Here is a 27092-nt window from a genome sequence, read left to right as displayed (position 1 = left end):
CTTGGTTGCTAAGGGTGCATGTTCTCATGTCATATTAGCACACCTATGACAACCAGTCTCTTACACAAACATTGGAATTCATCGCTCCTGCAATTTCTTCAAAAAAATTGCTAAATATGTTTAAAGTTTGCAAGCGAATCCTGCAAACCAAAATTTACAATTGATACTGATACAAAGACGTCTTATTTGTCAATTTTTGCACATTTTTATCAAAACATATCCAATATTATATCTCATCAACTTTCCATATGTGCCACACTTTTATGCATTTTTTCCAAATACACATAAAATTTCAAGCAGCAAGCTCAGACTTGACAAATAATGGCCAACAAGTGTCCCAATATGCATCTCCGTCACAAGTGTGCAACAGTTCCCAGCAAACCCATTAACAACACACTCCACATCTGTGTAAGAGTTTGATACCTGTAAGCGACATAAGCTTGGGCGCAATATCCCATTTCCAGTAATATCGAGCCTGAGCAAGTAGCGTACGCTAGCTACGCTAACCATAGTTACGCTTGTTATTTAGCTCCGAGGTGTTTTCTGATGGTATAAGTCACGGTATTGTGTGTGTAGTAATGGAACCCTGTTCAAACATGGGTGAAAAATCTTTTTGACGTGCTCGCTTCATTATTACCAAACATTACTTCAAATTTCTCCGTTTCCCATTTTTTTAGCTCTTTCGATCATGTTTCTTTTGTGTGTTATAAGTGGTTGGTGAGAACTACATGATTATTATCATAAAATTGAATATGGTTGGCTTATGCCAAGCTGTTCACAATATATGATTAAATCTGTTTCTAGAACTGAAGCATGAGAAGCCACACTTAGGAAAGCTTACTAAGTTCTGTACTTATTTATTTACATTGAATGTCTTCTGAGCATCCATATTGTGGCTGAGTCTCTCCTTCCAACACCATATGGTTCAAGAAAGCTTAATAAGTTCTATACTTTTTAGGTTAAATATCGTCTTAACACCTACATTATATAGTTGAAACTCCTCTTCCAACACCATATGGTTCCGATCTTAGTTTTATCAGGAAAATGATAAAGGTTCTAAAGTTTCTAAAGTTGTCCTCAAGAAATGTTTTGCTGCAACATAATCATGACAATGTGACATAGACATTACAGTGTACTTTTTTGATGCACTTTGCTCAAACACCTTTTTTGTCCTCTTAAAATGGTTCCAAAACCATTGCAAATGGACCCACAAATGTGACACAGAACTGTTTTTGGTTCTTTAGAGAACATTAAAGGGTTCTCCTAAATTAGAGGTTCAAGAGGGAGAGTTCTCCTGATAGGACAAAAAAAGGTTGTATATAGACCCTTTATTTCTTAGAGTGTTTGAGCAAAGTGTAACAAAAAAGTACATTGTAATGTCGCATTGTCATGATTATGTTGCGGGGAAATTGAATTGAAGGAAAGGAAGTCAAGATATGACGGTACTTCGGTCAACGGTTCTTGGGAACAAACACCTGGGAATGACCACTCTGTTAGTTGTAGAGGTAGATAATTCTAGAATACAATAAATTAGGTCACACATTTCTGAAATACCCACAATGATACTGTTTCACAAATTTAGCACTTCTTTTCAAATTCTGCTCTATTTCTGTCACAAAATTTACAAAAAAAACATTGTGTTCCAAGTAACATTACACCAGCGTTGACCCTAGCATGACCTCCAGGTCAAATGCCAAGTTCACTTTCAAATGTATCAAATTTGCTATTCAATCCAAGCTACATAAACTTGTTCAATTCACAAAAGATTCTTTTCTCTGCAAACACAGCAAATAGTTGAGCATATAGATTTCTTTCTTATACATAAACCTGATTCAAAATAGTTAGGAGCTTTACTTTTCACACACTCGGCAAACATGTCGCCATACTCGCAGGGTTCATTCCATTTTTTCTACCTGCCATTCATGGCCTGAAACAGGCTCATTCCATTTTTTTCTACACACCATTCATGGCCTGAAACCTTTCTCATTCTCATCTACCAGAACCAAGTTCTTCAAACCCTATAAGTTAATACATTCAAACAATGACCCTTGAAAGTGTTGGGTACAAAAACTCACGCTCCACAACTTGAGGTCAAATTTTCAAATTGTATTGTTAAATAGAGGTTAAAGAACTGTGACAATGACAGTGAGACTGTTTTAGGACCTTTCTTTATTACATCTAAAAAGTGAAACATAACCCTCATAATACTTTTTTTTCTTTTCCGTCACCGCATCGTCAGAGGTTCCCATGGTGCTTGCAATTACGTGTACCAAAATGTCATATTTCCTTTTTTTCCAAGTATTCTGCGGTAAAAGCCCATCCGGCCTTTTTTATTCTTTCTTTCTCAGTCCGATTTCTATTCAGTTCCCCATAGTAAGACACTATGGACGTTGCTAACTCGCTGATTCTATTTTTAAGTATATTGACTTGAACGAGGCAAGTCGTACCAAGCCAAGCGACTCAAAAGGTTTTCACCTCACATGTCCCACAAGCCTAGAGTTGTCTGCTTTCGTTTTTTGTCTCGCATCCATTTCTACCGCTAGGCTGTTTTGGTCTAATTTCGTTAATGATGCATTTTTTCAGGCTATTTTGGTACTGCTCCAACTAACAATTGAATCTATTCAAACTAATGTACCGTCAGTTTCAGGCAAAATTGGCAAGGTTTTTGTTCCATCATATCCAATGTTCTCGCTATCCACAAAACGAACCGCAAACAAATACATCTCATGATAATCAGCACACTGCATAAAGTTGACATCATTTGTGTTTTTATTTCATCCATGGGACAAATTTGGATGGGAATTAAAAAATGCGGTACTATACTTTAAAGTGTCAATCTTTGTTGTTCCTATAAGTGTAACTACCTCATTCCTGATATAAAATAGTAGTAAAATTCTAGTTAAGCTTTCTCAATGAGCAATAATGCTAACCATTGCAGACCAATTCTAAATTAAAACCAGTAAATTCACCATTTGCAAGCACCATTAATTTGAATGAACAGTACTTTTCTATCCATTCTGTATACCACTTTTGCTACACTGGGTCGTGAATCAACAGGATTGCAATAATAACGCGACATAACCACGAGAAAAAAGCGGGGCATTGAATCCTGGGAGGGTCTCTTATGATGACTAAATAATCTCGAGGGACGCAGCCAGATTGCCTGCTTGAGGGCGTTTGATTCATCGTAATGAGGTTAAACACAGACAACCAACTATATCAATTTTACATAGTAACATACAGCGACAAAAGACCCTGGTTTATTCAAAGACGCAATGATATGTACCACAATGGAGGTATGTCTCATCACTGGAGAGGCTGAACATTATCAACGCAAAGCCTTAAAGGGGGTTGGAGGAAAGGTGCGTGATTGGAATCAGTCAATGCAGTCCCCTATTTGGATAACACATACTTGTCTTAGATGCCATATTCTTTAATCAAATACTTTTTCTGAGTATAAAATAACCAAATCAAAACTCTTTGTTAATGTTACATTCCCAATGAATAAAATTCCGCAACTGGGTCAACTTTTCTTTTCAAAACAATGTTTTTTGAATCATTTTGATCCACAAAACAACAAGCTCCAAATAATATTTACACATGCACTGTGACAGATTGTAGACTTAACAATTCCCAAAAGATAACCTAACATCTTCACTTCTTTTCTCAGTCTTCAATCTACCCTACTGCATTTTGTTAATCTACCCTACTGCATTTTGTTTATATGCACCGTGCCAAGCCATCGGGTTAGGAAAATAAATTGACAATATGGGTAGTTTTCAATCAAACTGGATTTGATGGTATTTGGAGTTCATCTAACATTTACTAGTAGACTTGGTAAGTTTCAATTAAGTGTGCAATCCTGCCTGATTTTGTTATGTCTGCATCACGGCTTTGTTTGTTTCTTAACTCAGGGTAAGTCAGGTCAAAATCCATTCAAAATTAACTTTCCTGAAATCTAGTTGTAACATTGTACAATATTGAGTGGTTTTTTTCAAAATTGATTTGAATTCAAAGTGGTTTTTGTATCATTGGTTGCTCCTGAAGGCGGCAACATTTTATAAAATTGACTCAGACAGAATTCAATCCTGATAGTGTATAGCTTCATATGCAGTTTTTTGTCTAAAGGTTTGTCTGTCTGTGTGTATGTCTGTTTGCAGTTTTAACAATTTAAATTTTCATGTTGTTCATTTCATGATCAGGAAAAAGATTTGAAGGGACCAAATTTGTACAAATATTATGATCATTTTTCACATTTTATTGAAACAAAAACGTAAATTGGGAAAAAACAAATGTTAATTTATGCATTATTTGAATTGAAAGCTGAAACAATAAGAACATCACTTAAATGATCACTTAGCCTCTATAGTACCCACCTCTATGGGGACATTGCTTTGTCTTACAGTGACCCAATATGGTAAACCTACAATTCCAATGCTATTAAGTATTCACACCCAATACTATACAAACATCATTCAATTCAACATTAAATATTAATTACACGTCGTATTCAAAATATTGTCATTGTTAAGAGCCAATGAGAATTACTGGCTGACATAGCGGCAGGTCAGGCAGTGACCTGATTTCAACGCATCATTTAGCGCAAATTGAAGTGCTTATTGTGAATTTTTAATGCATTATTGTGCGGATATTTTCGTCTGTTCGTTTGCACTAATTGTAATGGTATCTTACCATTTGTTTTGCTTGCTAATGACCTGTATTACAAGAGGGTTGGTTTCCATTTTTAGCTCATTTAAAGGCCGCTATTTTTAGCTCATTTAAAGGCTGCCATTTTTAGCTCATTTAAAGGCCGCCATTTTTAGTTCATTTAATGGCCGCCATGTTTCTTAATGGATTCTGCTCATTTTCTCAACAAATAGATGATCAAATTAAGCTCAAATTGCCACATGTCACAAGGCTTAGTTCATAGTCATATACACCGGTGCTAATAATGAAATTCGACTTCATATTTTAAGGATGAGTTTTAATTACCCAATAGCATGTCCAATTTGTGATGTACTCAAGAGTTACATACAGGTCATTGAGGTCAATGAATTGTGCATTTGGGAGGTGAGAATGTAAAAGATCCCTGAATTTCAAAGTGTAACATAAAACTTACATTTTAACGATTGGAATATTCTCTAGACTGAAATTTGATGTCCTTCTAAAAAAAGTCCCCTTTTATTTTACTAGCAATCGTAACCTGAAATATGCCGTTTCCAGGGAAATACTAGTATACAATGCTTTAGACTGGCTAGAATTTCACAATAATGTCAAATTTTAAAATTGTGCCTCTTCAAAGATATCTCTCTCTTACCAACCCTGAGTCATACCATGTTCCTGATAACTTAAGATGTCGTTTATGTGCCATCCTCCATTTTTATTTCGAGAGACGATTTATGAATTCAAGTCAATGTATTTCCCATCATATCCCTGACTGAAACAGAGCATTGACAATTTTTCTTGAACTTGGGCAAAACCTGTCACATTTCATGTTCGTATGTGTTTTATTTTCATTTATATGAATTGTAAGGGATCTCCCCAGAGAGAGAGTCCCTATGGCACTCAACAAATCTAGCAGCATGGAGTGAATATATAATAGGAAATAAAAGCGACAAAATTGACACACAACTAGACATTCTAGCATTGGACAGGACTGGGTGTTAACTTAAAAGGTCTGCTTAATTTGTGAGATTGTAAAAATGTAAGGGTAATGATAAAACTGACACTCAAGGAAAATGGAGAAGACCATTCCCAAGAGATGACAGTCGATTGATACAGAATATCTGGCATTTTTTTGGAAATGTGACATTAGAATGTAAAGCAGTCAAGAAAAGGAATATATGATATTAAATGCAAAAATGCCATGGATATATAGTGCAGTAACTGAATAATGCGATTTTACAGCTGTACGTTGCTTTGCTTCGAACTACAACCAGCGAAAGATGCACATACATCAGTAACAAATTTTATGTGACCAAAGATTAATTGCTGACCGCTATGGCCTAAGACACAACTTAAAAACATTAAGCATCATTCAGGGATGGATCTCTATACAGGTGCAGAACCCTAGTCAGCCTATATATAATATCCATCACAGCCATGATCATGTATCCCATGATGCTCTCTTTCAATATAACATATAACTTACTGTTATTTCAGGTTCTGGTCGTCCTTCGGCTCTGCAGTTGAGTGTTGCTGGATCCCCTTTCTGTACTATTGTGTTCTGTGGATGTTCTATTATTCTAGGAGCAAAATCGTCTCTGCGGGCGGCGATTACTGGAATGACACAAATAAAAGAGAACAGAAACTCGTTACTAATTGAAAACAAACAAACAAAAATATACTCATGTGATAATAACAGCTTTGGAAAAAGGTTAAACAAAGAGTATCTGTAAAAAGGAATTTGATAGTACCTGGAGTTAAAAAGACTTCAACATTTGCATCCTCTCAACTGAAGACTGTATGTTGAAGCAGTCAAGTTGTTAATATGGCACGGAATGTTACGTAAAAATGGCAAATACAAACACTGTTGTGTATTTACTTTAATAAACCCATCTTCCCCATTCAATCAACACTGTCAATGTCATTTAGGTCTACAGTCAATATTGGACTGATCTTGTTCCCCAGATTTGGAATTATGGCAAAATGATGTATGTTTTATTGAGTCATCTCAATCTTACTGTCTTTGACTATGGATCACAGTTTCCTGACATTAAATATTGAGTTCAAATCTTCCTGTGTACTAAGAGTGCAGTTGATAATCATCTTCAAAATTCAGAAAATTCTGCCGACTAAATTTCACAAAAATAGAAAACATGAATATGCATGTAGATCAATACAATATGCATCACGGTTCATTCGCCTTCAAAATTGGACTGGAAAGTTTGCAATTCTTAAATTAACTTTTGCCCAGAAAGGCTTCAGACTATAACAAAACATTACTTCAGAATTCATTTTTTAGATCACATTCGATTACAAACCTTATTCATACTACCCAGAACACAAAACCTTGACATTTTCACAACACACATCTATGAATGTCAATGACATGTGGCATTGAAGATGAGACTACTACACATCAACACACATAATCCGAATCATTAATGTATACGCTGACATTTCCAGTTCAATCTTTGCCAAAAATAAATAAAAATAGGGATTCAATGCAAGAAGATCATATATGCAATAGCTGCCATATAAACATTTGACAATTTTTGCATTCTATATTGCAAGACATCTGAATACCTGATACCTGGCAGCTATTGCAGTTTGAGCCTTCTAGCACACTAAAGATTCTCTTGGCTCATCCCATGTTATCTAAATGTAAATTGCATTGTGCTGAAAAGATCCACACAGTAGCAACAAACTCTATCTTTTCTAACCAATCACTCCACTTTTCCCTCATTTTTGTTTTCAATCATGAATAGAATTCACTCATTGATTAACTTTCTCTCTATGATTTCAAGTGCAGGAATCAAACGATTTTACAAAATGTGGAGTTTTAAAATGTCTCAATTTTTGAGATCAATTTCATCTTTCTGTGAGCAATGCTTTCAAATGAGCACAGAGGCTTGCTATTGGTTAATTAGTCCTTCAAATATCTAGACCTCAAAATGAAGAAAGGAAACATTCATTACCAATGAAACATTGATAGGGCTATACGATTATGCTGTCCTGAATGATTTCAAGTCAAGTCAAGTCAAGTCAAGTAAAACTTTATTTAATCCACAAGGGAAATTACACTCATGATATTTATATGAAAACACAAGATTCATATTGTTGTTGACAAAACATTTGCAACAGAATTGTGTTTACAATATATCTGTAATAAGATTTCAATTCGATGTTTGCAATGTTCGTCACATAGCCGCAATCATATTACACCTCCTGAACTATAAAAGTACAAACACTGCTGATGATATCAAAACAAATCACATCGCCCTCTAGTGCCCACCCATCAGTCTTCCTGCTGCAAGTAGCAGACAATTTGTTGTGAATGTTTGTCTTGACTAAATATTGACAGAATCGTTTGTCAATTCTGTTTGATTCTACACTTCTATGAGGTCATGTTCAGCAAATAAATCCAACATGGTAATCTCAGCTAAATCCACACGCTATACAGCAAGGCAGAAGGATGTATCGTAATATCACTTTCTCCAATTATAATTTCTTTTTATTTAGTTATGCAATTTTTACTCCATATTCATCACAGGCTTAAAAGATGTATACTTTATAGATTCTCAAGGAAGATACTGTATTTAGCATAGACTGGTGTATGATTTTGACATACCATTTCAAAAAGAATTAGTAACAAAATTCAATTAAAGATCAGAGGACTGTGACTTAACGAGTTTGAATCAAAATACTATCAAGTAACTATGCAAATAGATACATGGTTAACCATGGTTAGACCGTGACTAAACTGGGTTTATTCAAAGCCCTATCTTCACTCATATCAAGTAACTATGCAAATAGACTTATAATGGTTAACCATGGTTAGACTGTAATTTACCATGGTTAGACTATGACTTACCATGGTTAACCTTTCTTCAATCATATCAAGTAACTATATGCAAATAGACACATGGTTAACAATATAAACATGGTATTTTACAGCATTTCTTGCACAAACTTTGTCAACTTGATTAAACATTGCAGATAAATTGATACAATTATCAATTCAATGTTGGTTAATCAAACACAAATCTACAGGAATGAGTGAAATGAGGTCAATCTTAGCAAAGAAGTTTGAAGACAAAAAATCTGTGGCCCAGATTTTGTGAGAAGCATGCAAATCTATACAAATTTGTACACATTGAAGTCACAGGCATTAGACAGCATAATCTAGGCTTGTTAGGCAGCATATTTGAGGTGATCAAGGGTGCGGCTGTTAAGTGACTGAAACTGCCATTCTGCTCTATGATGATCCAATGTAGTCACCAAGTACAATATGGATGCACTTTGGTCTTAGGGTGGGGTTTGACTCCCTCAAATGAACACAACCTCTTCAAATGAGGGTTTCACCCCTCAAAACAGCAATTTCGCCATAATATTTGAGACTTTGAGGACAAAGCAAGAACTGTAGCCAGCCAAGCAGTGCAACAAACATTATAGCTTGTGTTTATGGATAGGGCAGCGGCTGTGGCTTGGGCTTGTGGATACGGTGAAAGCTGTGGCTTGCGTTTGTGGATAGGGCGGTGGCCATGACTCTCCGACAGCTACCAATCAGATGCCAATATATTTCATGATCTCATCCAATCAGAACCCTCCATCCCATAATTAAATGCCTGCACACTACATAGACAAAATCATGCAACATAATCGTAACACTAAACTGCTCCCAGTGTCGGAGCTTCTCACCATTGTGACAGACAGACACATATCTCCCTCAAGCATGGAGGCTTTGATTTTTGCCCAGAATCAGATAATCAATTCTGGCAACAATAAACCTAAAATAGATCTTTCTGACATTGAAATCAGACTCTGATATCGGTTAAACTTCACCTTAACATTGATTCTCCTAAAACCACACATCCAGTGAATGACTCACAAGATCCTACACATTAACATCATCTGCCTGGGCATGGTTCATCAAGCCTATGCTTAAATAGTCATATTAGGGTTAGGCTACTGTGTAGTCCCTTGAATAACTAGATTCTATACATTAACATCATCTGTCTGGGCATGGTTCATCAAACCATTGCGTTTAAAATAGCCATTAGGGTTAGGGTTAGGCACAGTCCCAGAGGATGATGAAAACACACACAACATTCCTTTCTCCATCTGCTTCACACCCATCTACAAATCACCCATAGGGTGATGAGGACACACACTATATTCCTTCCTCCATCCTCTTTTGCCCATATCTACAAGAAGACACATGCCCACCACATTCTTTCATCCATCTTCTTCACACCCATCTACAAATCATCCACAGGATGATGAGAAGACACATGCCTTCCCTCATCCTCTTTTGCCTATCTACAAATCACCCACAGATAAGAAGACACACACTATATTTGTCTTCCATCCTCTCCAACATCCTCTCTAATATATCATAAGAACTAGTAAACATCTGTATCAATATGGCAGCCTTCACCTGCGACCCCGTGACTATTTCCTCTTACCAGCTTAAATTATCGTTGGCGAACCACGCGACCTGCAAATCACACATCTGGATATGTTTAGGGACGCACCATTAGATTCTCAGGGGGGGCATGGGAGTTTGGGTCAGGCAGAATTTTTTTTTTTCGCCGCCCGAATTTTTTTTTTTTTCGCCTCCAAGAGCACCAAATTTTTTTTTTTTTAAGCCTCGAAGTTTTTTTTTTTTCAATTTTAATGTACATTTTTATACAAAGTTGGGTGGGGGAAATTTTTTTTTTTTACTCATCAGTGAGGCAAAATTTTTTTTTTTCGTCTCACTAGTGGGCAAAGTTTTTTTTTTTTTTTCTCACTAGTGGGCGAAGTTTTTTTTTCTTCAAAAAACTCCCATGCCCCCCTGAAATCTAATGGTGCGCCCCTTAGAGGCGGTGAAGTCACAGATGATTTTACAAGTCATCATTGGAGGTACCCTTATAAACATATCATAACATATTTCATGTTGGGTAAAAAATAATGCATCATAAAGTGCTCCATAAATCAATACCATATCCATATTAACATGATGAAAGAGACAAAATAAATGCTTTCCCATGATGCAATGCAAAATGTTACGTTTTTATACAAATCAATGGTGCATTTAACCAAGTAATAAACTATTAGACATTGTAATTATGAACATGAGCATGTGCCAGGCCCGACGCAGGATTTTTTTTTGGGGGTGCTTATTTTGAAAAAGTGGACTTTTTCCAAAGGGGGGCGATTTTGTAAAAGTGGACTTTCCCCAAAATTTGGACCTTTTTGACCAAAAACCGTAAAAACCTAATTTTTTGCTCGCTTCGCTCATAAATTCTTAAATTTTGGGACTTTTTGTATACTTTTGCAAATTTGGGGAGGTCCGGTCGCACCCCCCGCACTGCGTACGGGCCTGGCATGTGCTGAAATTTGTTTATTTCAACTTAAATGTTTTCTTTCAACGTTTTGTCATTTCTTTTTTTAAACACCATTTTGTTCAAAATTTCATGACTATCAGTAACACATTGCATTATGGGAAGACATCACATGAACCTTTGATCCACAGCTTTATTGCTTTATGCATTATTATAAAGGGCAAACCATAACAAACTCTGCAAACTCACAAATTATTTCCTGAAATTTCCAAGACTTAATCTAAAAAAGTAATAAAATATTATGGCAATGTTTTACTAATTTAAATGTATTTCTTCCATGCAGATTTCTAATTTGTTCATGAAAATATCATATTTTTATGAATTAAAAATGATAATATTGGGGTTGACATGTCCATTGAGATAGGACATGTAGGAAGGGTTATTTATGATTTAAATGTCTACAGGACTGCCTGCTAACCAGGGGATATAATTTGAAAAGCAATGCAGGGCTATGAATGCTTCTGATATTTGGTTAATATTTAGAAGTGAGCAAGCAACATCTACTTTGCAGCATAGATCTTTTACTAGGTTTTATAATAACCAAAGGCTACACCAAAATTCTATGATGAAAATATAAAGAAACAAACAAATACTACTTTCTGACAATTACATTGCAATCAAAAATATTGAGGTTTAAACTGGATTTAACACTTTAATCACACATTTAATTATTTGAATCATAAAAAGGTATAAAATGAGGCTCCGTAATCCTACAAAATACATTTTTATCAGTAAGTTTTAATTTTTAGTTTACTTTTCCCCTTCTCTTCTAATTTTATCTCTTAGCAATAGCATACATTATAATATGAGCATACACGGGTCTCTCTCATCATAACTTTAATAACCAATTTAATATTTAAACAAAATTATATAATTAAATTTAGGTGACTATTTCAAAGAAACAACATTTCAGTCTGCAGACAAATGTATCCGACTTGGAGTATAAATGAGGTAAGCACACATCATTCTTACATTCCTTTCGTTCTTTCATCACAAACTTATTAAACTCGGTATTGAATGTCATTAAATACGACATCACACCAACTTGACTACGTTCTGATATGTTTGATGACGCCTTGTTTCGTTCCATGACGCCTCTTTTCTTATGCCATGTCTATGTCTTGCCATGCATTTTAAACTCCATTGACAACAATCTGCATGATGAACTTATTTGTGGATCTACCACAAGACTATTTTTTACAATTCTTTTAAATTCACAAATTTCAAGATGATCTTCATATTGCAGAATAGTAGCTAGTAACATTTATTAAGTTGGAGTCTGTTGGATATGATCTTTTTCTTCCATACAGCGAAATAGAGAAAACAAAATGCTAGATTTTTAGGGGTGTGTGTGGGGGTGTATATGGGTTTTTTTCTTCATATTTGCTGCAATCTATACTACAGTCCAACCTCTCTTATCCGGACCTCTTTTATATGGATCTCTCTGTTATCCGGTTTTTGATGATTTACCACTGGTAATTCCATGCTCTGAATGCTAGAATGACATCCATGTTGCAAAAAGCACTCTAAAGCCATCTTTTAGTGTTATTACGCCATGTTTAAACAATCTTTTGTTGTTACCATTTCAGTACTTTGGACAGTCAATGCAGAATTACATGTAATTCACTTATCCGGATTTTTCACTTATCCGGACAATGCTTGGTCCCATCATGGCCGGATAAGAGAGGTTCACTGAAAACAAAAGCTTGTTTTTCGTTGTGTTCTACTAATTTAAATTAGTAAAATAAACTGCTTGAGCGCATTCTACCAATTTTTACGATGTCTTACGATATATGTAACTAAGCGGACGTATGCAAGACTCGTAAATGAAGGAATAATAGTTGTTGAGTGGGTCCTACCAATTGGATTTGGAAGTTCTACGACAATGCAACATTTAGTACAGCATCGATAATTCGTAAACCCTGTCATCGCAGCATTTACGAACTCGTTGTACCATTTGGTTTTACAAAGCTCTGGTGGTTTTACGATGTTTTAAACATTCCCGCTGTTTCGATCATGTGTTCTGCACTCGACCACGCTTGCAGGCGACTGACCGAGTAGCGGTTGTGCCTTGACAAACTTGAAGGTGAAAAACTATGCTAACAGGTAATATTTCAAGGTATTTCTTTCAAAATGAGCACTAGATATTGTATTGATGGTGTAAGCTTCTTTTCTGTATGATCAGAAATGCTGTGCCACATGTAAATTGTGGTCGTAAAAGACTAAAAGTCACGATGCTGTGTCACATCGCATGTAAGCTTAAAGCTACATGTATAAGCTTACATGCGATGTGACGCAGTTATGACTTTTAGTCTCTCGACCACAATGTACATGTGCACAGCATTTCTGATCATACAGAAAAGAAGCTTACACCATCAATACAATATCTAGTGCTCATTTTGAGAGAAATAACTTGAAATATTACCTGTATGCATACTTTTCCACCTTCACAACCATCGTACATCACATTTGTACAACTGATTCGTTCCGCCAGTCAAAGCGAGTTCTAATCTTTGTTGAGCCTGTCCAACTAACCAATATTAGTTAGTTGAGCCTGTCCAACTAACCAATATTAGTAGGATGAGACATCGTTTTTACGATCCTATAGGTTAGTACGGCAGGTTTGAAATTCGTAAAACCCATGCCGTACTAATCATTTCGTTGGTAAGGCACGTTAGTTAAGCATGCCTAACCAATATATAGCATCGCTTGTCATGCCGTACAAATCATTGATTAGTAGAACGAGACATCGTTTTTACTAACTTTTACTTAGTAGAACTTACGACATTATGTTTTCAGTGTTGGACTGTACTTCATAAACAGCTATCTATCATGACGATAATCATTTAATGTATATCCATCCTCATTTTATTCTAACAACCCACTTACCATGCTTACCAAATGTACTAACAACACTTTCTAATGTGCTACAAGATTTTCATTTCCACATCCTCATACATGTATCCTGTTGACAGCATAATGTTAACAAATCCTTTTCCATTTTATAATAATTCATTTTCCTCTTTCCTCAACAAGAAATTATTTCAAATTAACTTACAGATTTACGATATGTGCAGGCTTGTTTTCCTTATTTAGGCCTACTTGATTTTTTTTTTATATAGATTGTCTAATGATAGTTTATAAGCCTTAGCTTCAAACAGAAGACATACAGCTTTTACAAAATCATTATAAGTGTACAACAGGCAGGATTGTGCTGCTGCTGTTCATAATGAGCTAAAATGACCTCATACCCAGTGGCTTAGTCCAATAATCATAACTCCACATTTGACTTCATGTTGTGGCACCTGTGTATTCCAAACACATAAAAAGGTCATTATATAAGTACAAGTATATTCAGGTTAAGGAACTCTGCCCTGAGCGAGATAATATTTCTGGATAAATAGTCAGATGATTGAACATTGGGGAGCATTCCTTGTACAGACACATTTGGGATTTTGAGAAAACATTTTCACTTCAATTTACAACTTCCCTAAAGACTTCATTTGTTCTGCTCAATACAATGTGAGGTTTTATCTTCAACACGAATATCAGAGATTTATTTGTTTCATTATAACATATAATTGCACATTTTATGACATGAAATGTGAAATTGTCTGCATAATTGGTAACACAAATATGTGAGATTCTATTCTGGTTCTCATAACATTGACATTGTCCATACTCTGCTGACAATGGTAACTTAAAATCTATGAATTATACTAATATCTTTTGAGAATATTTTATTTATGTGATGACTATTCTATATGCCTATACTCAGATCCGGTATTAGGGTGTTTGGGTGCAGAGGATTACAGTTTTTTTAAAGCATCCAGAACTTTCTCATTAATACGGAAAATTATATTTATAGGTTAATAAATGCGTTGGAAGTGAAATTGTACAAACTAATACATGCAAATTGAGATGCTGGTGTCTAATTCAAATGTTAATTAGTCTCATAAATATTCAGATATGCTAATTAGCCACGCCACCTCATAAATATGCAAACCAGAAGTGACATTTGACCTGAACCGGAAGTTGGAACATCTAGGAAAGCTACTCTACTACTTATATGACGATCTCCAATGCCTTTATTGGAGGTGTGTGGCATTACACAAACAACAGAAAAATTGAAATCCAAGAAGAAAAGCCAAGTAGACATCCAGGGCACTTAATTAAATCAATGACTTACATAATCAAGCACAACCAAGAAATGACATCATCTCCAATGGCATAGTTCAAAAAATCCATTCAACGGTGCTAGCTCAAAATCTATCTCAAATAGGGAGGATGAGTTTTAGTACGCAGCATGTGTGAAGTTCATTCTATGAGTGTACAAACGTATTGACATTAGAGAACTGTGTCCTGACAATTGAGCATAGTAGTGACATGATGTGAGCAAGAAATGACTGTGAATCCTTTGAGATGTAATTACAAGGACTCATTTCCTACATCAGATTATTCACATGTATTGTATTACTATCAGATGCAATGCCATTGCTGAGTCCATATAATTTACACAATTAGAATTTCTTGGAACTGGACAGGTGAAAATAGAAATTTCAATATTCAAAGAAAGTCAATACAAGATGCTGAAAATGAATGCAACAGATGACACTGGGTCACTGGCCTAGTCCAATGATGACTGTATGCATCAACATGTGAGCCATGCTAGCCAGTCACCCAACCACTTCCTTGCCCATTCATCCACTGACTCACATCAAGATCTAATTACACCAATGTTAACGAGCTATTGGATGTGATTAATTAACACCAAGTAACAACATGATGTCAATAAACTTGTAACAACCATCCTCAAATAAACAACCCATGATGATACTGGAATGATTGATGATGCATAAATGTTGATCTTGGCTACCAAGACATGCATGTAGTCCTCCCAAATTACCACATCACCTGTGAACAACCCATGATGATACTGGAATGATTGATGCTACATAAACATGCATCTTGGTTACCAAGACATGCATGTATTCCTCCCAAATTACCAACATCACCTGCGGCTTGTGGATACAAATTATTGTCTTTCTTGTGTAAACTAACAAATTACCATAAAATAAGCCACACACATCGTCAGGTAAAACCAAGCAACCAGAATGAGATGGATGATGCATGCAAGGGCATCTTCACTACCAAGACACAGTCCTCCCAAATTACCTGTCTCACCTGAGAGGCTGTGTACACCAATTATCATCTTTCTAGTGCAAATGGACAAAATTACCATAAAATGCATCTTCAGATCACCATGAAACCAGAAAGAGATGGATGATGCCCTGATGATGGGAGAGCATCTTCATTCCCATCCTCTTAGTTACCCAACCATCCTCTTGGTTACCCAACCCATCTGAGAGATGAAAGGAGGTACCTTTCCTCTTCTCATGCCACTCAAGACCAGGGTCAATGACATCCCACAAATTCAAGCTCTCTTCCTCCTCCTCCTCCTCCTCGGAGTGAGAGTAGTCCAACTACAGGGAACTGTTTTCTTGATCTGTATTGTGGTTTCTCAACCTTTCAATTGTTAATGTACACTACAGGTGGGAATCTGTGGAAAACATACGTAGCTCTAGCCTTTACTTGGTATCCATGAAGTTTTGGTGTGCTTGCAATTTGAGGACATATATTTTTAACAAATAGGGCCACAGTCTTATCTGGTTGGACTAACTGTAAGATGATGTTAGTTAGCAAATTGATTAATTACAGTTAATTACTGCGCATAGGTAGAGTTCCCATATCTCTATGTCATATACTGTCTTACCTGGTTGGACTACCTGTAGGATGCTCCTGGTTAGCAGCTAAAAGGGACAGCTAATTGATTCATTGCTTTCTGTATGTATTACTGTACAAAGGTAGAGTTCCCTTCTATCTCTATGTCAAATACTGTCTTACCTGGTTGGACTACCTGTAAGATGCTCCTGGTTAGCAGCTAAAAGGGACAGCTAATTGATTAATTGCTTTCTGTATGTATCACTGTGCATATTGGTAGAGTTCCCTTCTATCTCTATGTCATACTGTCTTACCTGGTTGGACTACCTGTAAGATGCTCCTAGTTAGCAGCTAAAATGGACAGCTAATTGATTAATTGCTTTCTGTTTTGTCTATATGATTTATAGTAAGCTTACTATGCATAGGTAAAGTTCCCATCTTTGAGTGACAGGTTGGCATATAAATTAATGGGGCCTTATGGGTGATTATCAACTCAACCATACAGAGGGGCCAAGGGGTTGTTACATTGCTCATCTTTTAAACACCCATTCCTTAAAACAATATAGAAGTGATTAATGTCAACTAGATGAATATTTATGCAAACTAAGAAATGTGATTTCTTTTCAAATGGATTAAGCCTGTGGGTGTTGGGGAAATTTGGCAAATCAGTCAAAAACTTAATCAGGTGGAAGAACAAACAGGATTTAGCTGGACATGTCAAACTGACAGGTCCGATATTATTACAGGCCTACATTATACTTGTTTAGTGGTTTAGTCACCAGTAAACTGACATTTTCAGAAATGACAAATCTGAGCAAGAATGGGCACAAATTTTTCCCTCTCAAGATGTGGCCACTGAAATCCTCCATAAATGGATGTGATCATGCAAGTTTGCATGAGTTGCCAACAGCTCATCAGAACTTGAGTGTGTTTCTGAAAGGGACAATAAACATTTTAACAACTGTATGATACCATGACGCTAGGAGCATGCATTGTCGATCAAGTCTGTTCTCAAACAAGAATTCCAATCTCCCAAACAATATTATGAGTTTTGCTATCAGTATCCCTAAAAGCCATTATAAATGAATATACACCCCTCAAAATCTTATATTATTACTCTCTGTATTATTTGTTATTATTACTTCACTCAACTGTTACTTGTGTGTTCCAAACTTTCTAACCAAAGAAGGGGGGAAGTTCTGGGTGAATATGGAAACATTAATGCCAGTACTGAGGGAACATAAAAGTCAGTCTTGAGGGCAAATTTGAATGAAACACTTAATTCATCCTACTTGTGTGTTCCATATAACTCTTATAAAGGTGAATGAGATGAACATTAACATGAATAAGAAGCACTGAGGGCAAATATAGACTACAAAGTTACACTAACAATGGTTTATGTGGGAGTACATTGTCTGTTCATTATATATTTCAAGTGCACCCAATTGTCTCTGTGATGTCTGGGGTGTGATTGCATCAAATTGACTTCAGATTCTGTCATCAGATGCAAGAATACTGTCATGAATACTGTACAGCACCTTTGTATTCCTTGTTAATTACAGCATTCTTGTATTGACTCAATGATCCTTCCCCATATATGCCTATAGAGTTCTTTTGAATGTATATCGTCTGCCCTTTTATCCTTGACTTTGATGCCATGGGTCTACCATCAAACTCCTCATCAGGCTGATAGCTAACAATCTTGGTTATTATCTGATGCCGTTTTAAAATAAAAATGTCAAGATCGCAGGAGATTTGTTTTCAGTACCCCTTTATCCACAATTTGCCTTGTATCTACCATCAGGGCTCAACAGTGACATAACTCCAAAAACTAACAATCTTGATTGTTAGCAAAGCTTTTTAAAATTAAAATACATCAAGATCACAAGAGCTTCCTTTGCAGGCTATACTCAAGATCTATACAATCAGGGCTGACATCAAGCCGATAGCTGAACATTCCTATTTGCTAATTGATGCTTTCTAAAATAAAAGCATGTCAAGATCACAGAGCTTCACTTTTGTCATGTGAACGTAGGATCACAATGTATCACTGTCATGTTCAGGAAAATGGGCAAAGAAACGATTCAATGATAGTTTCTGAAATAAACTACTGAAGTTAGAACCAGTTAGAACCAAAGTTAACCAGTTACGAAGAAACTCTTTTGTGATTGCAAAATTATGTACATCAAGATAATTATAGAACACATAACAGTACACATGACATGATTCACACAAATGGCCAAATTTACAAATAAGAACTCAATCCCATTTAGCATCATTCAGTAGACAGATACAGTCCCCTAATCAGACTATATTCCTATAATAAACCCTCACAGCCGGGATCAGCTTCCCAAATTTCCACTATTTCTCTTTACCACTCTTGTGATGACTTTCTCACAAAGTTTGATACTGATGATAGTACTTAACAAATGCTTTCTATAAATGCTTCATATTTAAAACTGTAACAAAGCCATTATTGTAACCTAGCAGCCAATTTCACAACCCACCACGCTACTATTATTACAGACTCCCTTTAATCTGTTCCTCATGGCAAACTCGTGCCGATTTTACATATTCCAATGGTCGTCTAATTTCATTCCCATTCAGTAAAACATTAGATTCTACCTACACCCTACAGAGTGAACACACATCAATTAGGAGACGTATCACATATCACTTCAATTATGAATCCTGACCACAAACTTAGGATGCATCTATGATAGGAAACCTGTCGCGAGCATACACACCATAAATAGAAGGTTGCCTATATTACATCAGGTTTAGATGGACCCATGATGCGAACCCCTGTCAAGAGCACACACACCAATTAGGGTAAACCGAACACTTAACACCATCTATCCTGGTATCCATGATGCGAACCCCTATCGTGATCGTGAGGACACACATCAATTAGTTCAGGTGGTATGTTGAATGGTCGTATTCAGTAGCCATATTGGGTAGGCGTATTTAGTGATCGTTTTGCTTTCGAGAGTAGAGGTGTGACTCCCTACTTGGTATACCAACATCTCTACTTGGTATACCAACATCTTAAGTTGTTTCGATTGCTTTCAACAATGTCTGCGCAAACATATCTCTGTGATTTCTACCAGACACTTAACATTGCTGAACTCTTGGTATATTTCACTCAAACTGATATCATAATCACAACTTTTAGAAAGGCCACAGTCTACATTGATATGTCTTTAAACACCAGACTGATTCTGAATCAGGACAAGAGCAATATGTTTCCCTCTGTAAACATTAATGTAAGAAGAGTTCAAGACACGGAGTCTCAATGTAACAGTAAGGTTAATATAAGAAAGAAGAATTAACAATGGACCCTTTGTGTCAATGCTTTAAAGAACTGAAAAATACACCAATCTAGTCTTATTTGAGGTTTCTCTCCATTTTCTCCCTTTAGTGTGTTCATATCCAAACCAAATACATTTTGTATCCTACAGGCATTTGAAGAAATTATCAGAGCTAAGTCACTCATGCGGCAGAATAAAATTGCATTTTGTTGGTGATATTAGAGTTTTTGTTGATACAAACCTGTGCCACAGTACATCTGCACACCTTGAAGGACAATATTGTGCTTTATTAGAAATTTACAAAATTCTGGAAAAATAAAATGCTCTGTGAAACCGATGTGTGTTATCACACTGCGTTTTGTTTTTGGTGAGCAGGGCTGAAAAAAATGAAAATTTCCCAGGAAGATGATCAAAATTTCCCTTCAAAAAGACAGATTCCCTTCAAATAAATTCTGATGTATTTCTTTGTTTAAGGACCTTAATTTCTCTCCAAAATTCCAAATTTTCAGGGAAGGAGTTTCCCACTTTCCACATTCTACCAGGCATGTCAGGGTGAGTACATTGGTGAACATTGCCTAAAAGCAAACAAACAAAATGACAAACAAAAAGACAAAACATGGATAGGATGCTTTACACTAAATGATTTCCTATTTACATTTACAACAACTTTCAGTAAACATCAATAAGAAAAGCTGTAAAGAGTGTATGCACCTATGAAGCATGTTTTTGATGAAGCATGTTTTCGAAAATGCCGACGGGGCTCTCTAAGACTGACAACAAAATAAGAATATTGCTATCAAAATTGATCCAGGCAGTAGCTTCTAAATTGGAGCAATGACATAAACACCTCACACGTCACAACTGTGAAAATAACATCGCACACCGACGCGCCGTCTTCGTTAATAAATAACAAGTGAAAAAAAAGCCTGATAGGATGAACAAATCTTTAATCAGATTTTGAAATCAGTTATTCCAAGCAGAAACATACGCTGTTAGGCCTGGGGCTTTGGGCCCCCTATATATAGTCTGTAACCATGATTCCTATCACGAAGGCGGTCTATTTATTTCACTAAACAACATCAGGATACAATATTTCCTAAATTACGTCAACACGTTAGCTTTACACGTCTGCCGTTCAAACAGAACATCACATCTGATAACGCATAAAGTGCCTCAACATGATAAATTCCTTTCCAACCGATTTATTCCTGAGAGAGAGAGCAATAAAACCTCAAAGTGATTTTTCTTACTGATATTACTCTGTTATCATTCAAATCACACTCACATTTTGTTGTGCTATTTTTCATTTTTCTCTTATTTTTTCAATGACCAATACTTGGCGGTTCGTTTAGTGCGATTTTTCTATGTAAGGCGAAAGGCGTGAACAATCACATTGTATGTTGATATGAACTTGGGCTTCATTTTCATTACAAATCAGGCGTACCAAGTTGATAACTAGGGGTGAAGTCCGATCACAACAATCACCCTGGACAATCCACACACATGCATTGACTTGTTAGTAGCCAAATAAGAGGCTAGGTTTCAAGTTATGTTATACAAAGCATAGCCAGGGTGTTGTGGCAAAGTATTATTGACTGCAATGGCTATTGGGACAAGGAACGTGAGCAAATTTACACCAAATTACCGTCCAGAATGGCGGAAAGCAAAACATTTGGCCTTTTAGGAAAAGAAAATTGAATAGAAAACTAGACACCTTGTGGAGGAATGGAGCTGTGACAAAATTATTGATTTTGTAAAGGTTCAAGTTGCAGTCAATTGTGTCTTACTATAGGGTTAATGTGAGGTCAAGCAGGGAAATAATTGAGGACTTTTTTTCAAAACAGTCAGATACTATTTACATAAAATCAACTTTTTCAATCAATTTGTTTTTGTTCAATTAGAAAAAGTAATCATTCCTTGTTAAACATCCGCCAGATATTTTGATACCATAGAGCCAATCAATTGTTACTCAAAACAGTCAAAATTCAGCTTTGAACTCATGTTGTCAAATTTACAGACTGAGTACAAACATGCTTAGTATTTGGTTCAGTGTTCTAAGATGGACATTTCAGGAACCTTTAATTTGAGTTTTTTTAGTCTAAACAATTATAACAACTGAATTATTTTGGATGATTGGAGCATGGTGGAAAGAGGTGAGCCTTCCAAATATAGATGGGATTTAGGGAATTATGGGTAATCCCATCAACGGGAGGGTGGCATCACATGACCTTCATCATGAGGATTACCACTCATAGTGTGATTAAGGTGGATGTGGATTAGGTTATACATCCGTTCTATAACCACAATTCACTAAATCCCCTCTACATTTTGGGATCCACCTCTTTCCACCATGCTCCAATCATCCAAAATAATTCAGTTTTTATAATTGTTTTGACGACTTCCGTTCTATGACCAGATTGAGCTGTCAGCAAAACAAATTTTCAATCTGACATTTACTTAGCTCAACCCATCTCTACATACCATAACTAATGCTATTACCCATCCCAAACATCAATATTGCGCTACATTAATTGCATTGATTCCAATTATCTGCAAATGTTTCAACCATCATCGGAAATTAAAATGCTCTGTGATATTTTGATTCATTTTGGTTATGTAATCATAATATTTGTGCATGTTGGTGGATGATGGATATAGAATATGATTATCTGTGAACATGGAAGCAAAGATGCATGGATGATGTGGGTTGGCAGGGAGGATTATCTGTGAACATGGAGGCATAGATGCATGGATGATGTGGGTGGGTTGGCAGCGATTATTATTAAATGAAATGTTGCAGCAATATTATCAATTCTTGTTTGACTGTGCAAGTGTGCATTGTATATGTGTGCTAGTTTTCTACTAAATGTATGCCAAACAGTGTTACACAATGGCAATGCCAAGGTGGGGGTGCCTCGCCCGATATGGTGACTTTACCATACCGTTGCACACCATACCGTTGCACACAGGGTAATATGAGTTGGTACTCATTGGCTCTACCCTCTTTGGTTTCAATGTTGTATCACTATTTGGTCCTCATGCATGACAAACCAAAATGGGGGTACTCATTGGCTTTTAAACCTCTTTGGTTTCATCGTGCATGCTGTACAAAGACATCCAGAATATGAGGTACCCTTTAAAATATTATTATTATTATAAAAGGAAAGGTATAACTTAATATAATATTCTCCCCTGGAATATAGTTTAACCAAGAAAGAACTTTGAGGGATATCGTTTTCAAATCTATGGGAAAGTTGAGAGCTAAGAGCTAACCTTTATGTTCCAATTTGCCTTTCGATACCCTTTCCCAAAACCATTTTAATCTTTAAACCCATCTACTTAAAAGTGTACCGCCACTCAAATAACTACATTAGGCCTACTTTTTACCCCATAAACCCATATCTGGATAAACTCAGTTAAGCTGCCTCATTTAGATCTCATTGACACTGTGGCATTCCTTTAGCGATATAACATTAAGCGTGACCGACTTTTTTGAGTTGTCCTGCCGCAATATCTACAGCGGCATTGCAAGGAGGAGACACTTTAGAATGTTGATAGGCTTACATGATACATGTATTCCATATATCGGGGGTTTAGAGCAAGAAAGGCCTATCTGCAATAGCTGCTAGGTGTCATGAATATAGAATGCAGAAATGGTCAAATTGTCTATAGGGCAGCTATTGCAGAGAGGGCCTTCTTGCACCAAACCCTCAATATCATGTGAACCTTATATTGACAATAGCTGCCTTTTCAATTTAGTGGTGTTTTAGATATCAAGTCAGGAGGGAGGTCTCATACAATAGTACCTCTAGCATGGACGTACTACTGACAATTCAAGCCTCCATTATATCAATGAAATGCTAAAGACAAAATATCTATTTTTAACCAAAATAAAACTCTAGTGAGGTATATATGTCCCTAACATTGAGTACCCCTCTCGGGAGAGCCAAGTCTCGGGGCAGTGGTTCTTCAGACAATTCCTGGGACAAAGCACTCAGCTGATGAACAATCTCACAACCTACAGAATCAATATCATAGTAGTTCTTTAAAAAGTTACTGTATTCTTTACAGAAATCCAACATGAGGTAGCTACTGGACATACAGCTATGTTGCACAAAAGCACAGATATCAACTCATGATATTAAGCTGGTCTGTGCGTGACATTAATGGTCTACATGCTGTTACACATTCAGCAAACACAAGTTTGGTCAATTATATAATGACAATAAAGTATCATAAAAGACCTGAACCAATACTAGGCATGTTTGTGCTCATTTGAATGCGTTATGATTGTTTCAAATATGATCATCAACTGGTAAAATTGTGAGTTTTTAAGAAGAATTTTGTAATTTTTTACACAAAACTTACTTCACCATGTCTGCATGAATAAGGTAAGTGATGAATGTAAGTAATAGGTCTATCTCACATGCCTACAACATACATCATAAACATGATCAGGGCATAGGGTCTAGGAGCAGGGTTATATTGTGTGGGCCCTCATACTTGTGGTTCACAGACTTCCACACTTTATTTTTGTCACATTTCACAGAGAGTAAAGGTCCACAGAGATAATACATCATGGGATACTTGTATCATCAATAACTTACAGCTTATGGAAGTCAGGTTCTGGAATTGCTTCATCAGTCGTAGTCTCAATTTGTATTTGTGAGTTGGTGATCCTGGGGGAGTGGTGGAGGGGGAGGATGATTTCTCATCCCCAGAAGATAGGCCACAAAGGCCTGGACTATATAGAAGAAATCAACATTACAGAGAGTATCTTATTCTTTGTTTTATCTACTCAAAATTTAAACTCATCCACAAATGTTTGTTAGAAGTTGGTGCATCACTTGGCATACGCCCTCGCCTGAAACCGGTATCTGCTTGCAAGACTACTCTTCTACATACGCAACAAACCAACAATTAAATAGAAAACTAATATGAGCATTAATACAGGTTGGGATTACACCACAAATTGGGGTTTGCGACATAACCTATACCATGTTACGTGATCTATGTCATATGAACCTCCCTCTGGTTCAAGTCAACCACTTAGAAAAACACACCATCCTGACGTGCAGCGATGTAGGAAATTATGGAACACACCATCCTGACCTGCAGAGATGAAGGGAATAATAGAATACACTATCCTGACGTGTAAAGATGCAGGGAATAATGGATTCTGTCTACCATTTAATATTAGTGCGATGTAATGAAATCTTAGAATTTCTCCTATGAATTTGGATACCTGTCACATGTAATGTTCTCTGAGTGCTTTCATGATGCAGCTTCTACAGGGAAATATGGTTTGAATTGATTATGAAATATTATGTTCTGTGGCAAGATTTTGAGAGGCACTGTAGTCCTGCTATGTATGGTGTTTGCTGACAAGGAAAAGAAAAAAATCTGAAAACTGATCTTTAAAAATACCTGGTGTGAAAAGTGAAAAATTGTCTATTTCTATACCTCTGTATCAATAAAAGTTTGATTGAATTCCCTTAAAATAGGAAAAGCCTGAAAACATGGAAAACTTTTCACCTTTGAAATGCTTGAAAACAAATTAAGTAAGAAATAGTGGTTTGGTCTTCACAAAATAAGAGGATGGCAAGCAGATTAGTGTGCTGGGAGTAACATGGCATCTAGTTGTCTAACTATTGACCAATCTTTATCAATAACTTGGTTTAGGCTTGATCCAAGCAAGGGGGCAACAAGCACATAACCTGAAGATCAAGCTTATGGTTTGTTGTTACGTTTGACAAGTTTACAAAACTTTTCTCCAACACAGGCTGTCAATTTCTAACCAATACACGAGGCTGTGACAGAAACTACCAAGACATGCAACAGTAGCTGCATTGGAATCAAGACAGCATCAGAAGATGTCACATCTTCATTGGCACTCCTCCTATAGGGCCTACTACTACCAAGACATGCAACAGTAGCTGTTGGAATCAAGACAGCATCAGAAGATGTCACATCTTCATTGGCACTCCTCCTATAGGGCCTACACCTGACTAGGAATGTGAGAGTACATCTACTCTCAGACCTGACATTGTCACATCTTCATTGGCACTCCTCCTATAGGGCCTCCTGTTGCATATAGGGCCTATACACCTGACTAGGTATGTGAGAGTACATCTACTCTCACATCCCTGACCTAACATTGTCACATCTTCATTGGCATTTATCAAGTAGCTATGTTATATATTATTATTAGTTTATTACATATACACCTGGCCTGCTAATCATCAGATAATGTGAGTAATTCATGTAATTCATTATGTGATAGAGACGTGAATTGTCTTGTCACTCATTCGTAACTATTCTTATTACATTTTCCAAAACTTTTGTTTGATGGCAAAATTTACAGTGAAAGAAAATTGCCACCATCCACTGACTCACTACATATTTTCATGACAAAACAAGCCTGCTTTTGTGTGAGTTTAAACAAGGAGGCAAATAGCTGTTGAGACTGTTAGAAATTACTTACTAACTCCTGGAATAAAATTGCATGTAAAAATGATCACATATAAATAACACCATCCCATAATCAGAATGACTTCATCAAGATGTTTCAAGTAGTAATGAACCCATAGAATGAATGCCTGGTGTACAACCTCACAGTCACAGGCATGTAGCCGTGTCGGGGGAGTCATGGAACGCAACCATTCATTACATCATACTATTGTGTGAGACATCATCAAGAGAATACTTGAAAGCAATGACGATGCGACTTGACAACCATTCAAAGAAACTTTAATGGATGCCAAGACACAAGGAAGTATCTGCATTTACATGTATATTTCTATCAAATTCAGTTCCTTCGTTATTCCTAACATCATTCTTATTCAATGATCTTAATCATCTTCTTTCAATGTTGATTGTTCACATAATCTACCATTTATTTTGATTGGTTACTGCGATGGTTATATCATGTAATTAACCAATCAGGAGAGCTGTAAGAAGCCCAGTAGTTTAATTACTACACAATATAACTACATTTCATATTTGTGAG

The 27092-nt window shown here is 36.4% G+C and overlaps 1 protein-coding gene across 1 annotated transcript in view; it reads right to left on the bottom strand.

The window, feature by feature from the left end:
• LOC140170546 (uncharacterized) overlaps nt 1–27092 on the bottom strand; it is a 180080-nt gene that overhangs the window by 79534 nt on the left and 73454 nt on the right. Inside the window, 1 exon segment of the mRNA XM_072193895.1 lies at nt 6152–6279. Coding sequence (XP_072049996.1) covers nt 6152–6279 — 128 coding nt within the window.

Source organism: Amphiura filiformis, chromosome 14 (assembly GCF_039555335.1).
Source record: "Amphiura filiformis chromosome 14, Afil_fr2py, whole genome shotgun sequence".
NCBI lineage: Eukaryota > Metazoa > Echinodermata > Ophiuroidea > Amphilepidida > Amphiuridae > Amphiura > Amphiura filiformis.
The sequence above is the reverse complement of the archived record's forward strand: the minus strand, read 5'-3'. Positions and strand labels throughout refer to the sequence as shown.